This window comes from Notolepis coatsorum, assembly GCF_963971535.1.
Source record: "Notolepis coatsorum genome assembly, chromosome: 1".
Taxonomy (NCBI): domain Eukaryota; kingdom Metazoa; phylum Chordata; class Actinopteri; order Aulopiformes; family Paralepididae; genus Notolepis; species Notolepis coatsorum.
In genome coordinates this window covers 148,638,191-148,655,596 of record NC_140165.1, presented here as the reverse complement: position 1 = coordinate 148,655,596, position 17,406 = coordinate 148,638,191, and the positions used below count along the sequence as shown (strand labels likewise).

At 44.8% G+C, this 17,406-nt stretch overlaps 1 protein-coding gene across 1 annotated transcript in view; it reads left to right on the top strand.

Moving 5' to 3' along the window:
• piwil1 (piwi-like RNA-mediated gene silencing 1) overlaps window positions 1-17,406 on the top strand; it is a gene marked incomplete at both ends in the record, with an annotated part of 49,536 nt that overhangs the window by 26,978 nt on the left and 5,152 nt on the right. Inside the window, 5 exons of the mRNA XM_084307799.1 lie at window positions 527-599; window positions 1,025-1,225; window positions 10,120-10,223; window positions 10,445-10,515; window positions 16,616-16,769. Of these exons, the coding sequence (XP_084163925.1) occupies window positions 527-599; window positions 1,025-1,225; window positions 10,120-10,223; window positions 10,445-10,515; window positions 16,616-16,769 (603 nt within the window). The remainder of the gene's footprint in view (window positions 1-526; window positions 600-1,024; window positions 1,226-10,119; window positions 10,224-10,444; window positions 10,516-16,615; window positions 16,770-17,406) is intronic.

The following is a 17,406-nucleotide window of genomic DNA, read 5'->3' as shown; positions in this document are numbered from 1 at the left end:
ACGTTTACCAGGCGCAGGGTTCGCACAAGGTCCTTTAAGTGCTTAAAGTGCTTGATTTTTGGGGGGAAATCGAGGCCTGGAATTCCTTAAACAATCTATAATTTTTTTTATCTAAAGTACAGTATAACTACTTGTCAAAAATTGGTTTTAAGCCATAAATATTGGATCCGATTTTTCTTTTCAATAAGAAACGGCATTTAAAAGTGAATTGTATCCTTGCCCTATGTACATAGTCTTGTACCCATGACCTTTTTTCTAGTTTTTTTTCAAATGAAGAAAAAAAACCTGGATCTCATTTCATTTATACATAACACTTAGGTTACACTTTATTATTCAGTTGTTTGTGGTTGTTAAATTATTATTATATATATATATTTTTTAAATATCCAAATCATATAATTTCCTTGTGGCCTGGTAGCAGATGTATTGTTTGGGTACCATTGCTCTATAAGTGTTGCCCATATAGTCTCAAGTTTACAACTGGAAGGATGGATAGATATTTCCTAATTGTATTATCTGTATCTAGTGTCGAGTATGAAGATCGGCAGGAGTCACTGTTGAGGGCCCTGCAGCAAAACGTGAAACAAGACACCCAAATGGTTAGTCACAGATTGCACCATAAAGCCTTTTAGTTTTTTTACAAATGAAATGCATCTTTGCTTATAATTGTGATTATTTGCAACCCTCTGCATGTACAGTGCATTCTCCCATGTGTAGAGCGCTCCAATACAATGTATACAAATTTAAACTCATAATAAAAATTCATATATTTCTATTAAAAGGGTTTGCCTTACATTATATATGCTTATGATATAGTAAAAGGCTTATGTTTCTATCTGCATATGACAAGGTAAATATATCAAATAACTCCTATATTTCCATTTTATTCCCATAGAAAATGTCCACATTTAGAATATTCCTGATGTTTTGCAACCCTTTAACTCACTGAACATACTATGGCTGTAATAAGAACCCAATGCTTTGAACCATAACTGTAGGTGAACTAGTTGGTTCTCTTCATTAGGTGGTAGTGATTCTCCCCAGCAACAGGAAGGATAAGTATGACAGTGTGAAGAAGTACCTCTGTGTGGAGTGTCCCACCCCCAGCCAGTGTGTGCTGGCCCGCACCCTTGGCAAGCGTGCAGCCCTCATGACAGTGGCTACCAAGATCGCACTGCAGATGGCTTGCAAGATGGGAGGAGAACTGTGGAGCGTGGAAATCCCTGTAAGTTGTGCCGTTACAAGACCCACCCTATTTCCTGATCCTCCAATCACAATTTGCTTCTCTCGAACAAGGGAAGCAACAGCTGTGATTGGAGGATATAGAAAACGGGCTTGAGAAGGTAAATTAGGCTGATTGATTTTGCACATAAAACGGTGTTGCATACATTCATAAATGTTTATGTTAATTGAGGATATATTAGTTTTAATATGGCCACCAGTGATGTCATTGGACAATGGATCATTGTGTTGTATTAATTACAGCTGAATGACATGAGGTGTGTGTGTGTATATATGTATATAACAAGTAATACCTTGTCTTAACACATTGGTTAAGGGAATTGAGCCGTTGTCTGCCATCACTCTGTTCAATGGAGAGACGGCCGTGTTTGCGAGTGCTTAAACTATATGAAATATAGCTATGGATCTAATAACACTCATTGTTAATTGTCAGTGAGTTGCTTCTGGTCAACATGCAAAAAACAGATTTTTTTTCATCCATACATTTACGTTTTATACCGTTTTGAATGAGTATAGTTTGGGTGCTTCTGAGTAATCCCAGGAAAAGACGCGAAAATACCCCTTTAGCGAAATCCAGTTATCACTTTCGCCTGATTATCTAATCATCCGGAAATCAATGCTAGATTATAGTTATGTCTCCTCATGCAAGAATGAAATGGGGCTTGGACCTGCGCGCCACTAACGGCACACACACAGACGGCTTCAATCGCGGGAGAAAGAAATATCAGATCAACGCAAGATTGGATATATAGTGTTCTTACCTTGTCTCTGATGTAATGCAAAAGAAAATCCAATTATCTGATCGCCATTTGAAGTACTGGTCGCGGGAGTCCGTGCCACGTTATTCGGCATTGCATATGAACGAAGGGTGGGGGCAGCCTCGTTGATGTATGGTGTTGACCGCTCGTCCTGTCGGGAGTATTTAAACCCCGCCCACACGGCTCAGCTCGGCCCAGAAAAAAAATACATGGTTTCTAATGGAGTGCAATAGCGGCCCCAAGGCGTTAGAGGGCGGTATTGACCGTCTGCAATCTCGGACGCACTCAGAACAGCATGCACACAAGATGCCTCGATGAATTATGAATGGCAATAGCGAATAAAAGAAATGGAGACAAAAACGTAGATCTACGTTAACACTTGCCAGCCGATGAGAGAGCTCGTTTTTAATCGTTATTTTTTTATTATCGATTTCCATAAATGTTTCATCAATCTAGCCTCGCGTTACCAGTGGGGATGTGTCTGAACTCGAACAGGGAAAATACCGCCCCCTATCGTCTCTCCGGATGGTACTGCACCCCATTGGATTGAATGAAACGCATGGAGAGAAAAAAGTCCTGCTTTCACATTTTACTTGTCGGACAAGTAACCGGAGACTATCCAAGTAATCGCCCACCACCAGAACAGCAGAGAACGTGTGTTTCCAGTACCCAGCGTTGGATCAATAAACGCGATCAATATTTGGAATGGCGATCAGGAATTGGAATAATCTTTTTGGAGAACATCTGATCTGAGGTAAGGAATCTATTTTACCAGTCTTGGGATAATCGGAGCTATTTTCACCTATATATCAGCGTGTGCCATCTGTGTGTGTGCGATCAGGAAATGAGATAATCGATTTTTCAGCCCGCTTCTATAGCGTGCATAAGTACACGTATACTATCGATAATCTAGCGTTTATTTGAAAACTATTCATAAATAGGCCGGAAAATGACTGTTTTGTGTATTCCAGTAAAGGGCGTTTATCACAGAACCTTTATTTTTTTCTGAAACTTTCAAAAAACGAGCGTTTTTCAAAATGGTATAAAAAGGAAATTAACAGATTAAAAAACAATCCGTTTTGACAATGTTGACTGCAAACAAGTCATTGATAAGCGACGGCCATATTAGACACATAGCCATAATTTAAGATATAGTTTATGCGTTCGCAAATATGAGAGCTCTGTCATTGAAGTGGGTGGTGGCACGTGTTGAAGCCCAACATCCAGGTTAAACCCTACTGATCAATTATGGGTAGTTTACATCATTGGTATATAATTTCATTTATTTTTTTCCATTTGACACCGGAAATGCCACTCCGAAAGAGTTAAAAAGGTCCACGCACTTATCAGACGCTAGCACGGCCGTGACGTCACTTCAGGAAACTTATGCCTTGCCCGTCCGGGTCATAGTACTACTCGTTATATGGCGCTGGCTAACGTTAGCATTATGTCTACTGTCGTGAACCATTTGAGATCGGGGCATGTAGAGGTGTGTGGGGAACGAGTAAAATCATGTGCAGGTCCTCTTCTCAGACCTGTGTGGCAAAGCACTGCACACGCATCATGCAAGCTACACGTCGCTGCATGTTGATCAATGGTGGCCCACTCTGTGCATCACAGTTAGCCTATAGCTCCGCCGTCCCTTCTACAGTCGGGACCAGTACACTAATGTTAGCCTATTAGCTACGCCGTCCTCCCGGCTACAGTCGGGACCAGTACACTAATGTTAGCCTATTAGCTGCGCCGTCCTCCCGGCTACAGTCGGGACCACTACACTGACGTTAGCCTATAGCTCCGCCGTCCCTGCGGAGCTATAGTGGTTCTCTCCTCTTTGTCTGCCCCCGTTCTCGCGTGTGTCCTGCCGGGGAGCTTGTGGATGCGACAACAGCGGCGGCCGTAACGTTAGCTATCGTGTACCACTAGCGTTACGGCGGGCTCGAGCACCCTACGGCTGCCGCCGTTGTCGCGTCCATGGGCTCCCCGGCAGGGTACCCGTGGGGACGAGGGTGTACAGAGAGGAGAACCATTTTGTGTCGGGCGTTCATGCCGGCCAGCGAGCCGGACGTCGGGATATGTTGTTAGCACAATAGCTACCAAGCTAAGCTATGTTAGCTTATAACGATGTACACAATATGTACAACGACACAATGATTTACATTATTACAAATATGGTAACGTGGTTGTGGCTTTTACAAATAGTGGTTAGCTTTAGAGATGGATGGCTATGATCACGGAGCAATAGTGTTAGGTGAAACGGATACATTTTCATTCGGCTAGTAGTAGCAAGGCTCTCAGTGCCTGCCACTAGCTGTGTGTGACTCTCAGCGCCCCCTGGTGAGCCCCCTGGTGCCCTGCACCTGTTGTGACGACATCATTTCGATTACACACGCACGTTATGAACCATTGATTAAAATATCCATGTGCGTGGTGATTGTGTTGGGCAGACAAAATGTTTGATTAAAAACGCTAAAACTGGGTCAATTTCAAAGTCACCGTTGGCCTAGTCCACATTGTTTATTGAACAAAAATACAACATGAAGGTTGGCCTTTAAAGAGACTGCTACCTTATTGAAACGTGGTTTACTTGAACTTGAGGACTGCATACTTTTTTTGCAAAGCATAGCTTTATACTTATAGCACATGCATGGGCCTGGTCTCTTTTTAAAGATCACATTCTGAAGTTACTAATGCAAAAAAGGATAATCACTTTTAGTGCTAATGAAATCGAGTAACAGAGGTTTGAATTTGAGTTGAACTTGTGTACTCATATTTTTCTTTAGTGGTTGCAAGATTCCATTATTCCAGCATAGAGGTATGAGCAACTGTCACCTAGTTACTATATTCGCCCCCCCACGTCGGGTATCGTTGGAAGCGGACACTCGTTGGCTACAACGCTGACCATCATTTTCGCCATCAGCGGTCATTGGTCAGTTCTGGAGCGTATACAGTCCGTCGTGGTCATAACGTGCGGCCTGTAAAAAGACACTCGCCTGACATATCGTCATGTAACTCGAGAACAGGCACGAAATTGGTTGAGTGAGGTGGCGTTCGAACCGTGGCAAATGGATGTTTCGAACGGTATATATGTTTGGCGAGAAATGCAGCCCCGAGCCGGTAGACGCACGCAAGTGCTCGTGGGAACGTGTGCGCGCCAAGAGGTTAACAACACAAGGATTCAATGTCCCTAATGACATCACTGGAGGCCATATTCAACTCATTACTCAATAACGGTGCATAACTGTTTTTCAGGGATTAAAGTGCTCCGTTTTGAGACAGATTTCCGTCAATTTGATTCAGAGTCGTGACAGATTTTCCGTCAATTGGTTACCTGGTATAATATGATGATTTGTAGCCAAGGAAAAAGGGAATTTTATTTCTGCCGCGCCAAGCAGAGTCATTGGTGTTTGGGTGTGTGATATTGGCGAACAATAATGGACACGGGCCACGCAGCGACTCAAGAGACGGGATTACGCTAATAGTTCGTCAGAAATGTATAATAATCGCAAAATACTTTCAGACAGTGTTGGATCTAACTAAATGGATTTATTGACATTTATGCCACGACCACAAAGCTTATAGAAAGGTTAGCGGCAGCGCGACGGCTCTACCGGTGAGTCTATATGAAAATGTAATTGTAGTGCTGTCAGACTATGGTACGGGTTGTCTTTTCCTTTTAGCTAGCGCTATTAAATAAAAATATACAGTAGAGGTTAAAATACGAATATGACTTATAATAAAATAATTCAGTCGGGAGATGTTTTTTACATGACGCACCCCCGTGGAATTGACTTTACCATAAATCATAGGCTGATATACGCTACATTATCTTTAAACATATAAATGTTACAATTAATCACTTTTATTCTTTTAAACTTGGTCTGATCGACCTTCAGCATACAGACAGTGAACAGGCAGGTAGATCCAGTAGCAGAAACGCATTCACATCATTAGTGTGCACAAATCCTGCATTAGGCCTACTTTAGCGGACAAACTCTAAACCAAACAACTTATTTCTCACGTGGTGTTCTACCTCTGATACTCATCGGAGCCCATATGAGCGCGGAAACTTGATTACGGTTGAGCTAGTAATGCTATAAGCATGGACGCACGCATACTAAAAGAAGGCTCCGATGTGTCGGAGGTAGATAAAAGCGTGATAAATAAATGGAGATGGGCTTGGCTCTACGAAACGGGGTATGATAAGCCTTTTTAGTTCATGGTGTAAAAAACTAAAAGAGCCAGGTGTGTTTTTGCAACGTATGCCACAGGAAATTACAGTATGGCAGTAATGGGAAAAGGGTGCTAGCTCGCCATCAATCAGAAGCTAGCCACAAGACTCGCAGAGTCAGGACGGTAGGCTACAACACGGTGGTCTATAGTCACAGTCAGGACAGTAGGCTCTACAACACACTAGTGTTGTCAAAAATATCGAAGTATCGATACATATCGATTAGGGGTGGGACAATACATCGATCCAGATCGATATATCGATCTATTATCAATAATCAAATAGGATCGACGCAACGTAAAAAGATCGATTCATATTGCGATACTCTTATTTTGAAAATCCCCGCGAGTCATATCCGCCGGCGCCCAGTATTGTGAAACTCTGTGTACACATTACAGCAGTGTTTGCGTCTGCTGTAAAGCACTACAGAGCGTCTATTTTGCGAGCAGATATAAGTCTGTGCAGTTTTTTCCCCGCAACGGGTCAAATGCATATAACAGGCGTTGCATCGTCGCCATTCTTTATGCCAACGTCGCGTTAAATATCTAAATGAACGTCGCGTTGGCTGCTTAAAAGCTAAGCAGCTAACCGTGAGAGAGAACAGGAGAGTGAAGAGGGGACTTGGAAGGAGGAGGGGTGGGGGCTGTGGGGGACTGTGTGTGTCTGTGTGTGTCTGTGTGTGTGTTAAAGCTCAATATATAAAAACAAGTGAACAGGAGGTCTATTTGTATTAAAAACAATAGATTGTTTTTCATTTAAATGTCTGGAAGAGCTCAAAAATAAATACATCAATTGATATTTCCGTAGCCTTTTTTTAGTTGATCTAAATGTGACTGATTGTGTTAAATGGGCACATAATATCGCCTCATATCGATCGCAGGCACCTGAATTGAATCGTATCGTATCGTGGCAGACTTTGTGATATCGGCAAATATCGTATCGTTGTCCAAAGAATCGATATCGTATCGTATCGTGATGAAACTGATGATTCCCACCCCTAATATCGATACTGGATATTTAAAATGGTTTCGATACTCATTTCCCGAAATACCGATACTTTCTGCAGTATCGGTACCAGCTGGCGAGTGTTCTACCTCAAATTGTTGACTCACTGTTCAGAGCACGCTTGCCCCTCCGCCTGCTCAGAGTCCAGCCCTCCCCCTCACAGAGCCGTCTTCAGTAAACAAACATTTTAGCTGAAGATGCAGAGCCTCCGCAACTTGTGCTTGTTGATAAAGAAAACAGCAGAAGTGCTGTTTGGAGGTACTTCGGGTTTGAGTAAACAACGAAGGACAAGCTAAAGCTGCCCCAATGCTATTTGCAAGCGGTGTTAGAGCAGTGCCAACGAGGATCTCCATAAAGAAATGAGAGGTTCGTGACAGCTGCTCTTTCAACGTCACTGTGACTGAAGCATTAAACCATTAACTCTAGTTTAATACATGATACGTTGTCTACTGATGGTGCATAATATCAACAGCTGATTCGTTGTAACGTTAGAGCTAGCTACTGCTAGCCGTTAGCTTAGCTGGCCACTTTTACAATTACTGCATGGAAACGGAGTAACGTTAACGTTTAAACGTTATGTCGAGGTCATACAATACTACAGTCGACATAAGGTTAACGTTACCCCGTTTCCATGAAGTGTTTAAATAGCAGCAATCTTGTTGAAAATGTAACGTTACTAAAATGCTCCGAGCATAGTCTCTCTCGCTCGCTCTTGTTATCTTTAAATAAAAATCGAAACTGTTACTAACTGTAATACAAACAGTTCAGTTTGTCAGGTACATGCAACACAGATTACAGTGTTTACATCTGTCTGCTTGGGAAAATACCATGTTCTGCATCTGCAATTAAAATGATTGAAGTGAGATGAACAGTTATTTTTAAATGTGTGATCTAAAGATAAACAAAGGGTTTTAAAAGTGTTATATTTATCTTCTCTTATAGTACCAGAGAGAAGCTGAGGATCAACCAGCAACAAAAGCAAAATTTGTTTATAAAAAAAAAATATATATATATATATTTTTGATATCGAAATGGTATCGATACTTTTCAAGGTATCGAAGTCGAAATTCCAGTATCGTTACAACACACTACAGTGGTATATAGTCAGTCAGGACAGTAGGCTACAACACAGTGGTAGTCAGTCAGGACAGTAGGCTACAACACAGTGGTCTATAGTCACAGTCAGGACAGTTGGCTCTACAACACACTACAGTGGTCTATAGTCACAGTCAGGACAGTAGGCTCTACAACCACTACAGTGGTATATAGTCAGTCAGGACAGTAGGCTCTACAAACACAGTGGTCTATAGTCGGTCAGGACAGTAGGCTCTACAACCACTACAGTGGTCTATAGTCACAGTCAGGACAGTAGTCTCTACAACAGTGGTCTGTAGTCAGTCAGGACAGTAGGCTACAACACAGTGGTCTATAGTCGGTCAGGACAGTAGGCTACAACACAGTCGGGACAGTAGGCTCTACAACACAGTGGTCTCAATTTGGATTTAGTATCACCGGGCGTGCATAAGAACAGAATGAAATCTACTGTATGTACAGTAGCTTTTTTATTATCAGGGTGCCACAATTTTTAAACTAATTTCAAATCTAATTGTTGCTACATGCTAAAAATAGGGAAGAGAAACTAACTGCGCTTCAATATGTCAATAACGTTAAGTTGTGTGGTTTATTATCCCGAATAATAAGATATTAAAAAAATTCATACCGAAGTAATTTGCTTGAAACCCCATAGAGGCTTTTGGGAAGTGTCGTTCGGAAAGGTCTGTCTTCTACAAAATGGGCGACGTTCAAATCCAAAATGGTCGACTTTCGCGAACTATACAACACAAATGAAAATCTATCTAATAATAACACTAACCTATTGGTAAACTAACATATTGATGATAATATACATTATAAATGCGGTTGTGACATGGTTATGATGTTTATACTTGAATACGTTTGAAAAATAAAACGATACTTTTGTCAAACAGTCTGGGAGAGATTGATTTATGACGTGATGTCATTTGTGGTCCGCCGATGGACCGCACGGGTGGAAGAGGTTAAAACGCTAACGCTATTAAAAAAATATATACAGTGGAGGTTAAAATAAGAATATGACTTGGCCTGAAAAAAGGATTTTCTTTTTTTGCTTTAAATCCTGGTTTTTGGATGTGTTGAGATTATGTACAAAATAAATCTACATAGTTTTTTTTTCTTTTTGGTGAAGTGCCTTTTCAACTAAAGCACAGACAATCATAGTGCTGCTTGAAGCTCATAACTCTCCCAGAGTGATGTGGGTAATAAATGTTTCATGTGTTTTGTCTGCAACAATGTTGGAGTCAGTGCGCCCAAACAAACTTAAGCTGCATTTTGTAATGTTTATACAGTTTTATGCGTCACTCTTAAAAGAACACACATTTGGGGAAATTAGTTTATCGTCTTTTCCAGAGAGAGACAAGAAGATGGATAGTTTCCTCTATGTGCATTCACTAGATTAGAAGGCTATCTGGCTGCACGTTAGCCTAGCTTAGCACAATGAATGGAAGCGGACATGGCCGGTTAGCCTAGGCATTGTCCAACTAACACCGCTCCCAAAGGCTAACCGGCCATGTCCGCTTCCATTCATTGTGGTAAGCTAGGCTAACATGCAGCCAGATAGCTTTCTACTGAACGTACAGAGAGGAAACTGGTATCTATCTTATTGTGTCTCTGGAGAAGACTGTAAGCTAATTTCCCCAAATGTTAGCGTGTTCCTTCACTGCCAATCTCAAACTGCCCTCTTTTTAATTTTATCCTCCAATCTCAGACAGAAGCAACAGCTGTGATTAGGAAAAGAGGGCAGGGTTTGAGAGGTCAAATTTTTTTAATGTAAACCCCTTTTTTCTGTAGCTGAAGCATCTGATGATTGTGGGCATTGACTGCTACCATGACACTGCTGCTGGGAAGAGGTCCATCGGAGCTTTGGTGGCCAGTCTCAACCAGGGCATGACTAGGTTGGTGTCTACAGTGTAGTGACTCAGGAATAACCTGCATCCATTCTACATTACTGAATCGACGTGCTGAGAGCTACGCTGTGCTGCATATCACTACCCGCCGGTTGGCTTGCAAACGCCGCCGTCTTTTTTTCCGTTCCTCCAATCACAACTGTAGCAGCCATTGTGATTGGAGGATGAAGGAAAAGAGGGTGGGGCTTGATATGTTTTTTGCTCAACAGGTGGTTCTCCAAGTGTGTCCTGCAGGACAGAGGACAGGAGATAATTGATGGACTGAAGTTGGCTCTGCAAGGTAAGCTTTATTTAATTTACTAATCAAGGGGAACTATTTTACTTATGTTTCGAGGCAAAAGGAATGCTGCCAGTAAGTCCACCTCCCATGTGCACTCGTATGTAGGGTAGGGGTGGAACGCTTCACAAAACTCATGGTTTGGTTCATATATCACGGTTTTGGGGTCACTCTTTTCGATTTGGTACAGTTATATTTCACTACTGGCATCGCGTCTCGCTCTGCCTTCTGAGATATCATTATCTCCAGCACCTACTGTGCCACGGAAACCAAAACACATGCACCCTTGTACGTGACCACGCCACTCCCCTGCGTGCCCCTATAACAGGCAGGAAGTGGTCACGCCCTCATCCTTCCTCATTCATTTCCAAACGTGGAAGCTGCGCATGTGCACTTGCGAACAGGTGGAATTCTGTTACGAAGCGTAGGGAGAAGTTACGCAATGTTGGGCTTTCGCCAGGAGTACGCCAGCCCCCGGCACCCTCTTGGCACGTCCAGACAGCACGGCGGTCCTATCCTGGGTTTTCCTCGTCGTTTGACAGCGGACCGATGGACTTTGCGCAGCGTTTGGCATTCGAGCCACGTCGCGCCCAGGTAGGACCTGCGCTGGCAGGCATTGGTACTAGCGTGTTTAACACTTTTGAGTGCCAGCCACGGCATAATTCGTTATTTCATGCCAACCGTTGAGTGCCAGGAACGAGATGCCATTTTTTAATCGTTATTTTTTTTATTAGCGATTTCCACTCATATTTCATCAATCTAGCCTCACGTTACCACTGGCAACTCTCTCTGAGCTCGAATTGGGAAATTAACGCTCCGGATGGTACTGCATCCCATTGGATTAGACTGAAGGAAACTCATGGAGAAAAAAAAGTCCTGTTTTCCACATTTTACTTGTCAGACAAGTAACCGGAGACAATCCAAGTAATCGCCCACCACCAGCACAGCGGAGAATGTGTACCCAGTGTTGTGAAGGATCAGATTAAACCGAATATATATATTTATTTATGGATATATATTTAATAGTATTTGTATATCGTTTGATATCCCTTGTATATTCCTTGTACATATACACTGAATATCCCTTTAGTCTACTAACAGCCCATAATAGTTTCATTCTACCATTGGACAAGAACCTGGCGCCAGCAGCCAAGCCCCTTGGTTCAAGTTCAATCGTGCCGACGAACATGTCGTTACAAGCCCGGTTCCGCGTAGGAATACGTCTGGCGAAATACGAATGGTACTATTTGTTCACAGCGCATATATATATGGCGCAAGTAAAGTAGAACTTTCCTTTAGTCCATTAGTCCTTTACCCTCCAACCTAGTAACAGACGTGAAGCCTCACCCACGACCCACGTGTGGTGCAGTATGGCCTACTTGGCCTCAGAATAGGCATTGAGACATCGTGTGGATTAATAGTTGAATTGTCATAGTTTGGCACTATACCGTCGAGTGGGACGTATTTCTATTAAGTTAATAATAGTCTATTATGTATGGTGCATCGTTCGGTTAGAGTTATAAAGTGAGCAGTACCCCCATCGTTCCTGGCGTTATCTAGAGTCTTAACCAGGCTGGGCAGACCACGTGTGGTGCTTTCATCCGAGGAGTTCTGGGCCAGGACGAGTGGACCTGTACATTGGATTACTTTACCCGGACGACGGCGAGCCCTACACGGCTTGGATTATCTACTTGCTTTGGGTGCTTTGATTATGCCATGGATAACAGCCAACACTGCTGAGTGTTGGAACTACCCCCCGAGAGGAGTCCAGGTGAGACGGCGCTCTACCCCGAGTGAGGTCGCCTCACGTCTCTTCGTTGTGGACCGGCAGCTACCGTCTACAAGAGGGCCCAGCTGTATTCATCTGTGGACCGAGGTTCTGTGGGCACCGTGTTCAGCACTCTGAATTCTCCCAAGAAATCGTTGGCCAGATGGGATATCGCCAGCGGCTCTCCTAACCCCCCCCCCCCCCCCCCCTACTGACTTACAACCAGCGGGACCCCCCTTTAGTGTATCCAGCTATAATCATTTAAGTACCATCGCTATAGTTCCCTAAAGAACCAGGTTGTATACTTGCTCCCTGCGTAACCAGAGATTGGACATTCAATGTTGATTTGCCTACGAATACTCATTTGCCTTACAAGTGCATTCAAATCATAAATGTCATTAAGTGAACGTTGTATATACCCTTTGCTATATAAAATATTCGATTTATACATTTGTGTGGACTTCGTTTCATCAGGTGGGAAAGTGTTCATCATATCTATATCATGTACTGTGTGGCCAGTAGTTAAAGTACATAATCGGTAGTGGTTTAATGATACCATACTTATCAATACAGTCAGGGAATTGTACCCCTCAGTTACACCCAGCGTTGGATCAATAAACGCGATCGATATTTGAAATGGCGATCAGGAATTGGAATAATCTTTTTGGAGAACATCTGATCTGAGGTAAGGAATCTATTTTACCAGTCTTGGTATAATCGGAGCTATTTTCACCTATATATCAGTGCGTGCCATATGCGTTTGTCCAGGGCACGAAATTAGAGTCCACCCATGGCGGGCATATTTTAGGTTTGGCGACACAGAGGTCTGCCCGCCACCTGGTGTGTAGTTCATAACGATACTCTTATTTTGGAAATCCAGTGCGGGTCTCATTTCCGCCCCAAGCGCAGCTCCAGTCATATCGATGGCTCCGGCAGTTAGCAACGTTCGGTTCATATGATACTCTTATTTTGAAAATCCCCTCGTGAGTGAAAGTTGTGAACGCATTTTTGTGTGCGCGTGTAACAGAGGCAACTCGCCCCTGCCACGAATTCGACCATGCCTTGAGTGGGAGTCGAACCCCAGGCGTCCGCACTGCGGGCGACATCACAAACCGCTGCGCCAAGAAAGGAATTCCCTTCTAAGCGCTCAGTTTGTGTGCCTCTGGGGAGTGAGTTTTTACACCCGTTACATTCACCCCCCCTAAACTCACACCACCCAAGGCATCCGGGTCACGGCACCAGTGTAACAGAGGCAACTCGCCCCTGCCACGAATTCGACCATGCCTTGAGTGGGAGTCGAACCCCAGGCGTCCGCACTGCGGGCGACATCACAAACCGCTGCGCCAAGAAAGGAATTCCCTTCTAAGCGCTCAGTTTGTGTGCCTCTGGGGAGTGAGTTTTTACACCCGTTACACGCGCATGCGCGTACTTCTGCTCAGAAAACTGCTGGGTCGGCGTGGGACCACCACTGGCGATCAGAAAATAAGAATCGATTTTTCAGCCCGCTTCTATAGCGTGCATAAGTACACATGTACTATCGATAATCTAGCGTTTATTTGAAAACTATTCATAAATAGGCCAAAAAATTACAACGTGTTTTGTATATTCCAGTAAAGGGCGTTTATCACAGGATGGGGCTTGTGTTACAGTTTGCACAACCCCACCCTCCGTTTTTGGGTTTGGTACAGACCCTTTTGTCAGGGTCCGCAGCAGTGACAGTCCTGGCCGACGAGATCCAATCTGTTGGCGAAGCAGGCCATCGTCGTGGTCCCAAGGGAGGACTCGATGTGTGGCGTTTACTCCCGGTATTTTCTGGTGCCCAAGAAATCGGGAGGTGTCAGACCTATACTGGACCGGTCTGCGTTCAATCGGCTGATTGTGGCGAAGGTGGAGACTGGTTCACCACCATAGACCTGAAGGATCCGTATTTTCACATCCTGATCTTCCCCCCCCTCACAGGAAATTCCTACGCTTCCTGTTTCAGGGCATAGCGTACGAGTACCAGAGGCTGCCGTTCGGCTACTCTCTGGCTCCTCGCACATTCACCAAGTGCGTGGAGACCGCGCTGGGACCTCTGCGTCGTCAGGGGATATGAATTTTATTCTACCTCGATGACATTCTGGTCCTCAGCCGGTCAGAGGAGATTGCCAGGTCTCATACCAGGCTGGTGGTGGAATTCCTCACCAGTCTGGGTTTTGCTGTGAACTGGAAGAAGAGTACTCCTCTTCCCAGTCAACACTGAGGGATCTCGACCACTGGGGGGGGCCTCGGGCCCTCTCCAGCAAGGTCCCCATGGGCAGCAGGCTATCACACGTCACGGTCTTCACCGACTCCTCCCTCACGCGATGGGGGGGGGGGGGAGACGTGTCGGGCCAACGCAGTAGGGGGCAGCTGGCAGGACCATGCTGCCCGGTCTGCACTACATATCAATGTGTTGGAATTGAAGGCAGTCCTTCTGGTCCTCAAGCGGCCCACCACGAGCATGTTTTGATCAGGACGGACAACACGTCAGCGTTGTATATCAACAGATGGGGAGGAGTACACTCCCCCCGTCTGCACAGGGCGGCGGTAGTCTCTCAATCTGCGCCGCCTGAGGGCTCTCCACATCCCCGGCAGGGAGAATGTGGGTGCAGATGTGATGTCGCGGACCGGTCTGGGAGGCCACGGTGGACCTGTTTGCAAGCAGACAGTCCCACCAGTGCCCCTTGTGGTTCTCGGTCAGTCGGAAGGACTACCCCTCTCTGGGGGTGGATGCCTTCCGCTGGAAATTGACGTATGTTTCAGGAGTGGTGTGAGGTTGGGGGCCTGGACCCAGTGTCTTGCCCCCTGGGCTCGGTTCTTTCCTTCCTCCAGTCTATCCTGAATAGGCTTGTCGGCCCCGATGGTGAGGGTATATGCCGCGGCTATATCCTCTTGTCACGTGGGCTTTGAGGGCGGTATGCTGTTCAGCCACTCATGAAACATTTCCTGCTCGGCATCTCAAGCCTGTGGAACGTTCTGTCTCCGAGTTGGGACCTCCAACTGGTCCTGGGCCGGTTGTCGGAGGCCCCGTTTGAGCCTCTTGAGCAGGCGCCATTGGATCGGCTCTCTTAAGACTGCGTTCCTTTTGGCCATCACCTCCGCTAAGCGCGTGGGTGAGCTGTGTGCTCTCTCGGTGCAGCCTGAGTGCCTGTCTATTCGGGCCAATAGCGGTGCGACTCTGAGGCCTAATCTGGTCTTTGTGGCAGGATCTCAGGGCTTCTGATCAACTGTTTGTTACGGTGGCCCTTATGTGGTTCGCCACTTGGGCGCCCGCCCATGAGCATTTTCACCCAGTTAGCTATATTAACACTTTAAGTGGCGAAAGACGTGTTTAGGCGTCCTTCCCCGCCATGCTCAAGTTGCCGAAGACGCCGTAACTCGTCTTTGATATAAATATTTCAAAAATCTGATCGGATTCATATTTCCCATCCGCTGGCCTGAGACCCACCAAAAAGCCCCACTGAACCCTCTAGCGGTTCAAGAGCGCCATCTGGTGGCCGATCGGCGCAATCGCCAAACAGGAAGTTACTTGGCCGATGTGCTGTTCACCCATATTACTTCCGGGCACTCGGTATAGGTCCCGGCACTCTAGCTCGTCACAATACATAGCGATCCGTTGCCAATAACTCGATAAACAACATGATTTGGACGTATATACCATTATACAACCTGGAAATGGACCGGGTATTTCAACATCCCATAATAGGAAAATGTATACTCCACGCTCATCGCCCAACGTCGCGAGGAAGATACGGTAAGATTCAGCGTTATTTTTCAATGTCTTCTATACTAACTGATCTGATGAACATATGACCCACATTAGATGAATGGTATAACGCTGCCCACGGAATTATAAACGCCCCCTCGGCCATCCGGTCAACATCAGATGACGTGTAGTAACTTCTAGAACCATGTCCAGTTGGAATTTTTTATATCGCGCCGATTGCCATCAAACTGTATTTCATCATCAATATAATGCATTTGGGGCTATAGATCACGTTCTGGAGAAAGCTGCAGAAAGAGATGAAAACATACTTATACTTTAGACCATACTTTAGTATGAATATGTGAATGAAAAAGTTTAACGTTGCTTCACCCTGAACATTACATATAGGACATTGAATGGGCCCTAATAATGGCAATCTAGCAATATAATCTAAAGTTATAGCCCTGCAAAGAAGGGGAACTTCTCCATAGACAAATAGAGCTGGCAACCCATGCATGGTCATGAATTTAACCTCCGGCAGTTAAAGTGTTAATCAGGACCGCAGAAATAAACCAACATTTTACTTAATTTATTTATTTTGTTCCCAGATGCTCTGAAAGACTACCTCAAGTACAACAACACTCTGCCGTCACGCATCATAGTGTACAGAGACGGAGTGGGGGACGGCATGTTGCAGAGTGTCGTCAACTACGAGGTCCCCCAGATCCTGGACTCCATCAAGACCATGGGGAGCGACTATGAGTATGTCTGGACGGAGAGCAAAATCTGACATGTTTTTCTACAACATTGTAAATGGATCCAAGTTTATTTTCTATTGCAGTTGCCTTGAGGCCCCAAGGTCAACAGTGGGGTTTTGACATTAGTTTAGGCATGATGACTAATAAATAGGGATGGCACGACACCACTTTTTCATGTCCGATAGCGATACCAATATCACAGCCTTGAGTATCGGCTGATACCGATCCTACCCCCCTCTTAACCTCTTTAGCCCGTGCGGTCCGCCATAAATCAAGCTCTGCAGACTGTCTGACAAAATTATCAAACGTATTAAAGTATAAACATAACCATGTCACAACAGCAGTTATAATGTATATTATCATCAATACGTTAGTTTACCAATAGGTTAAAGTGTTATTAGATAGGGGCGGCTAGGTGGTGCAGTGGGCAAGGCACTCACCACCAATGCTGGAGATGCTGGGTTCGAGCCCAGCTCTCCACATTGTTTTCAGTTTGGCTGGTCGTCCGTACTAATACAATTGGCAGTATTAGGGGGAGGGAAAACTGAGGGGTGGGGATCGGACGTTGTGGACACCGACTCCTACAGGTCGGTTGGTGCGCCTGCGCAGTAGAATCAAGAAGCGATGGTGGCGGCGCCCCT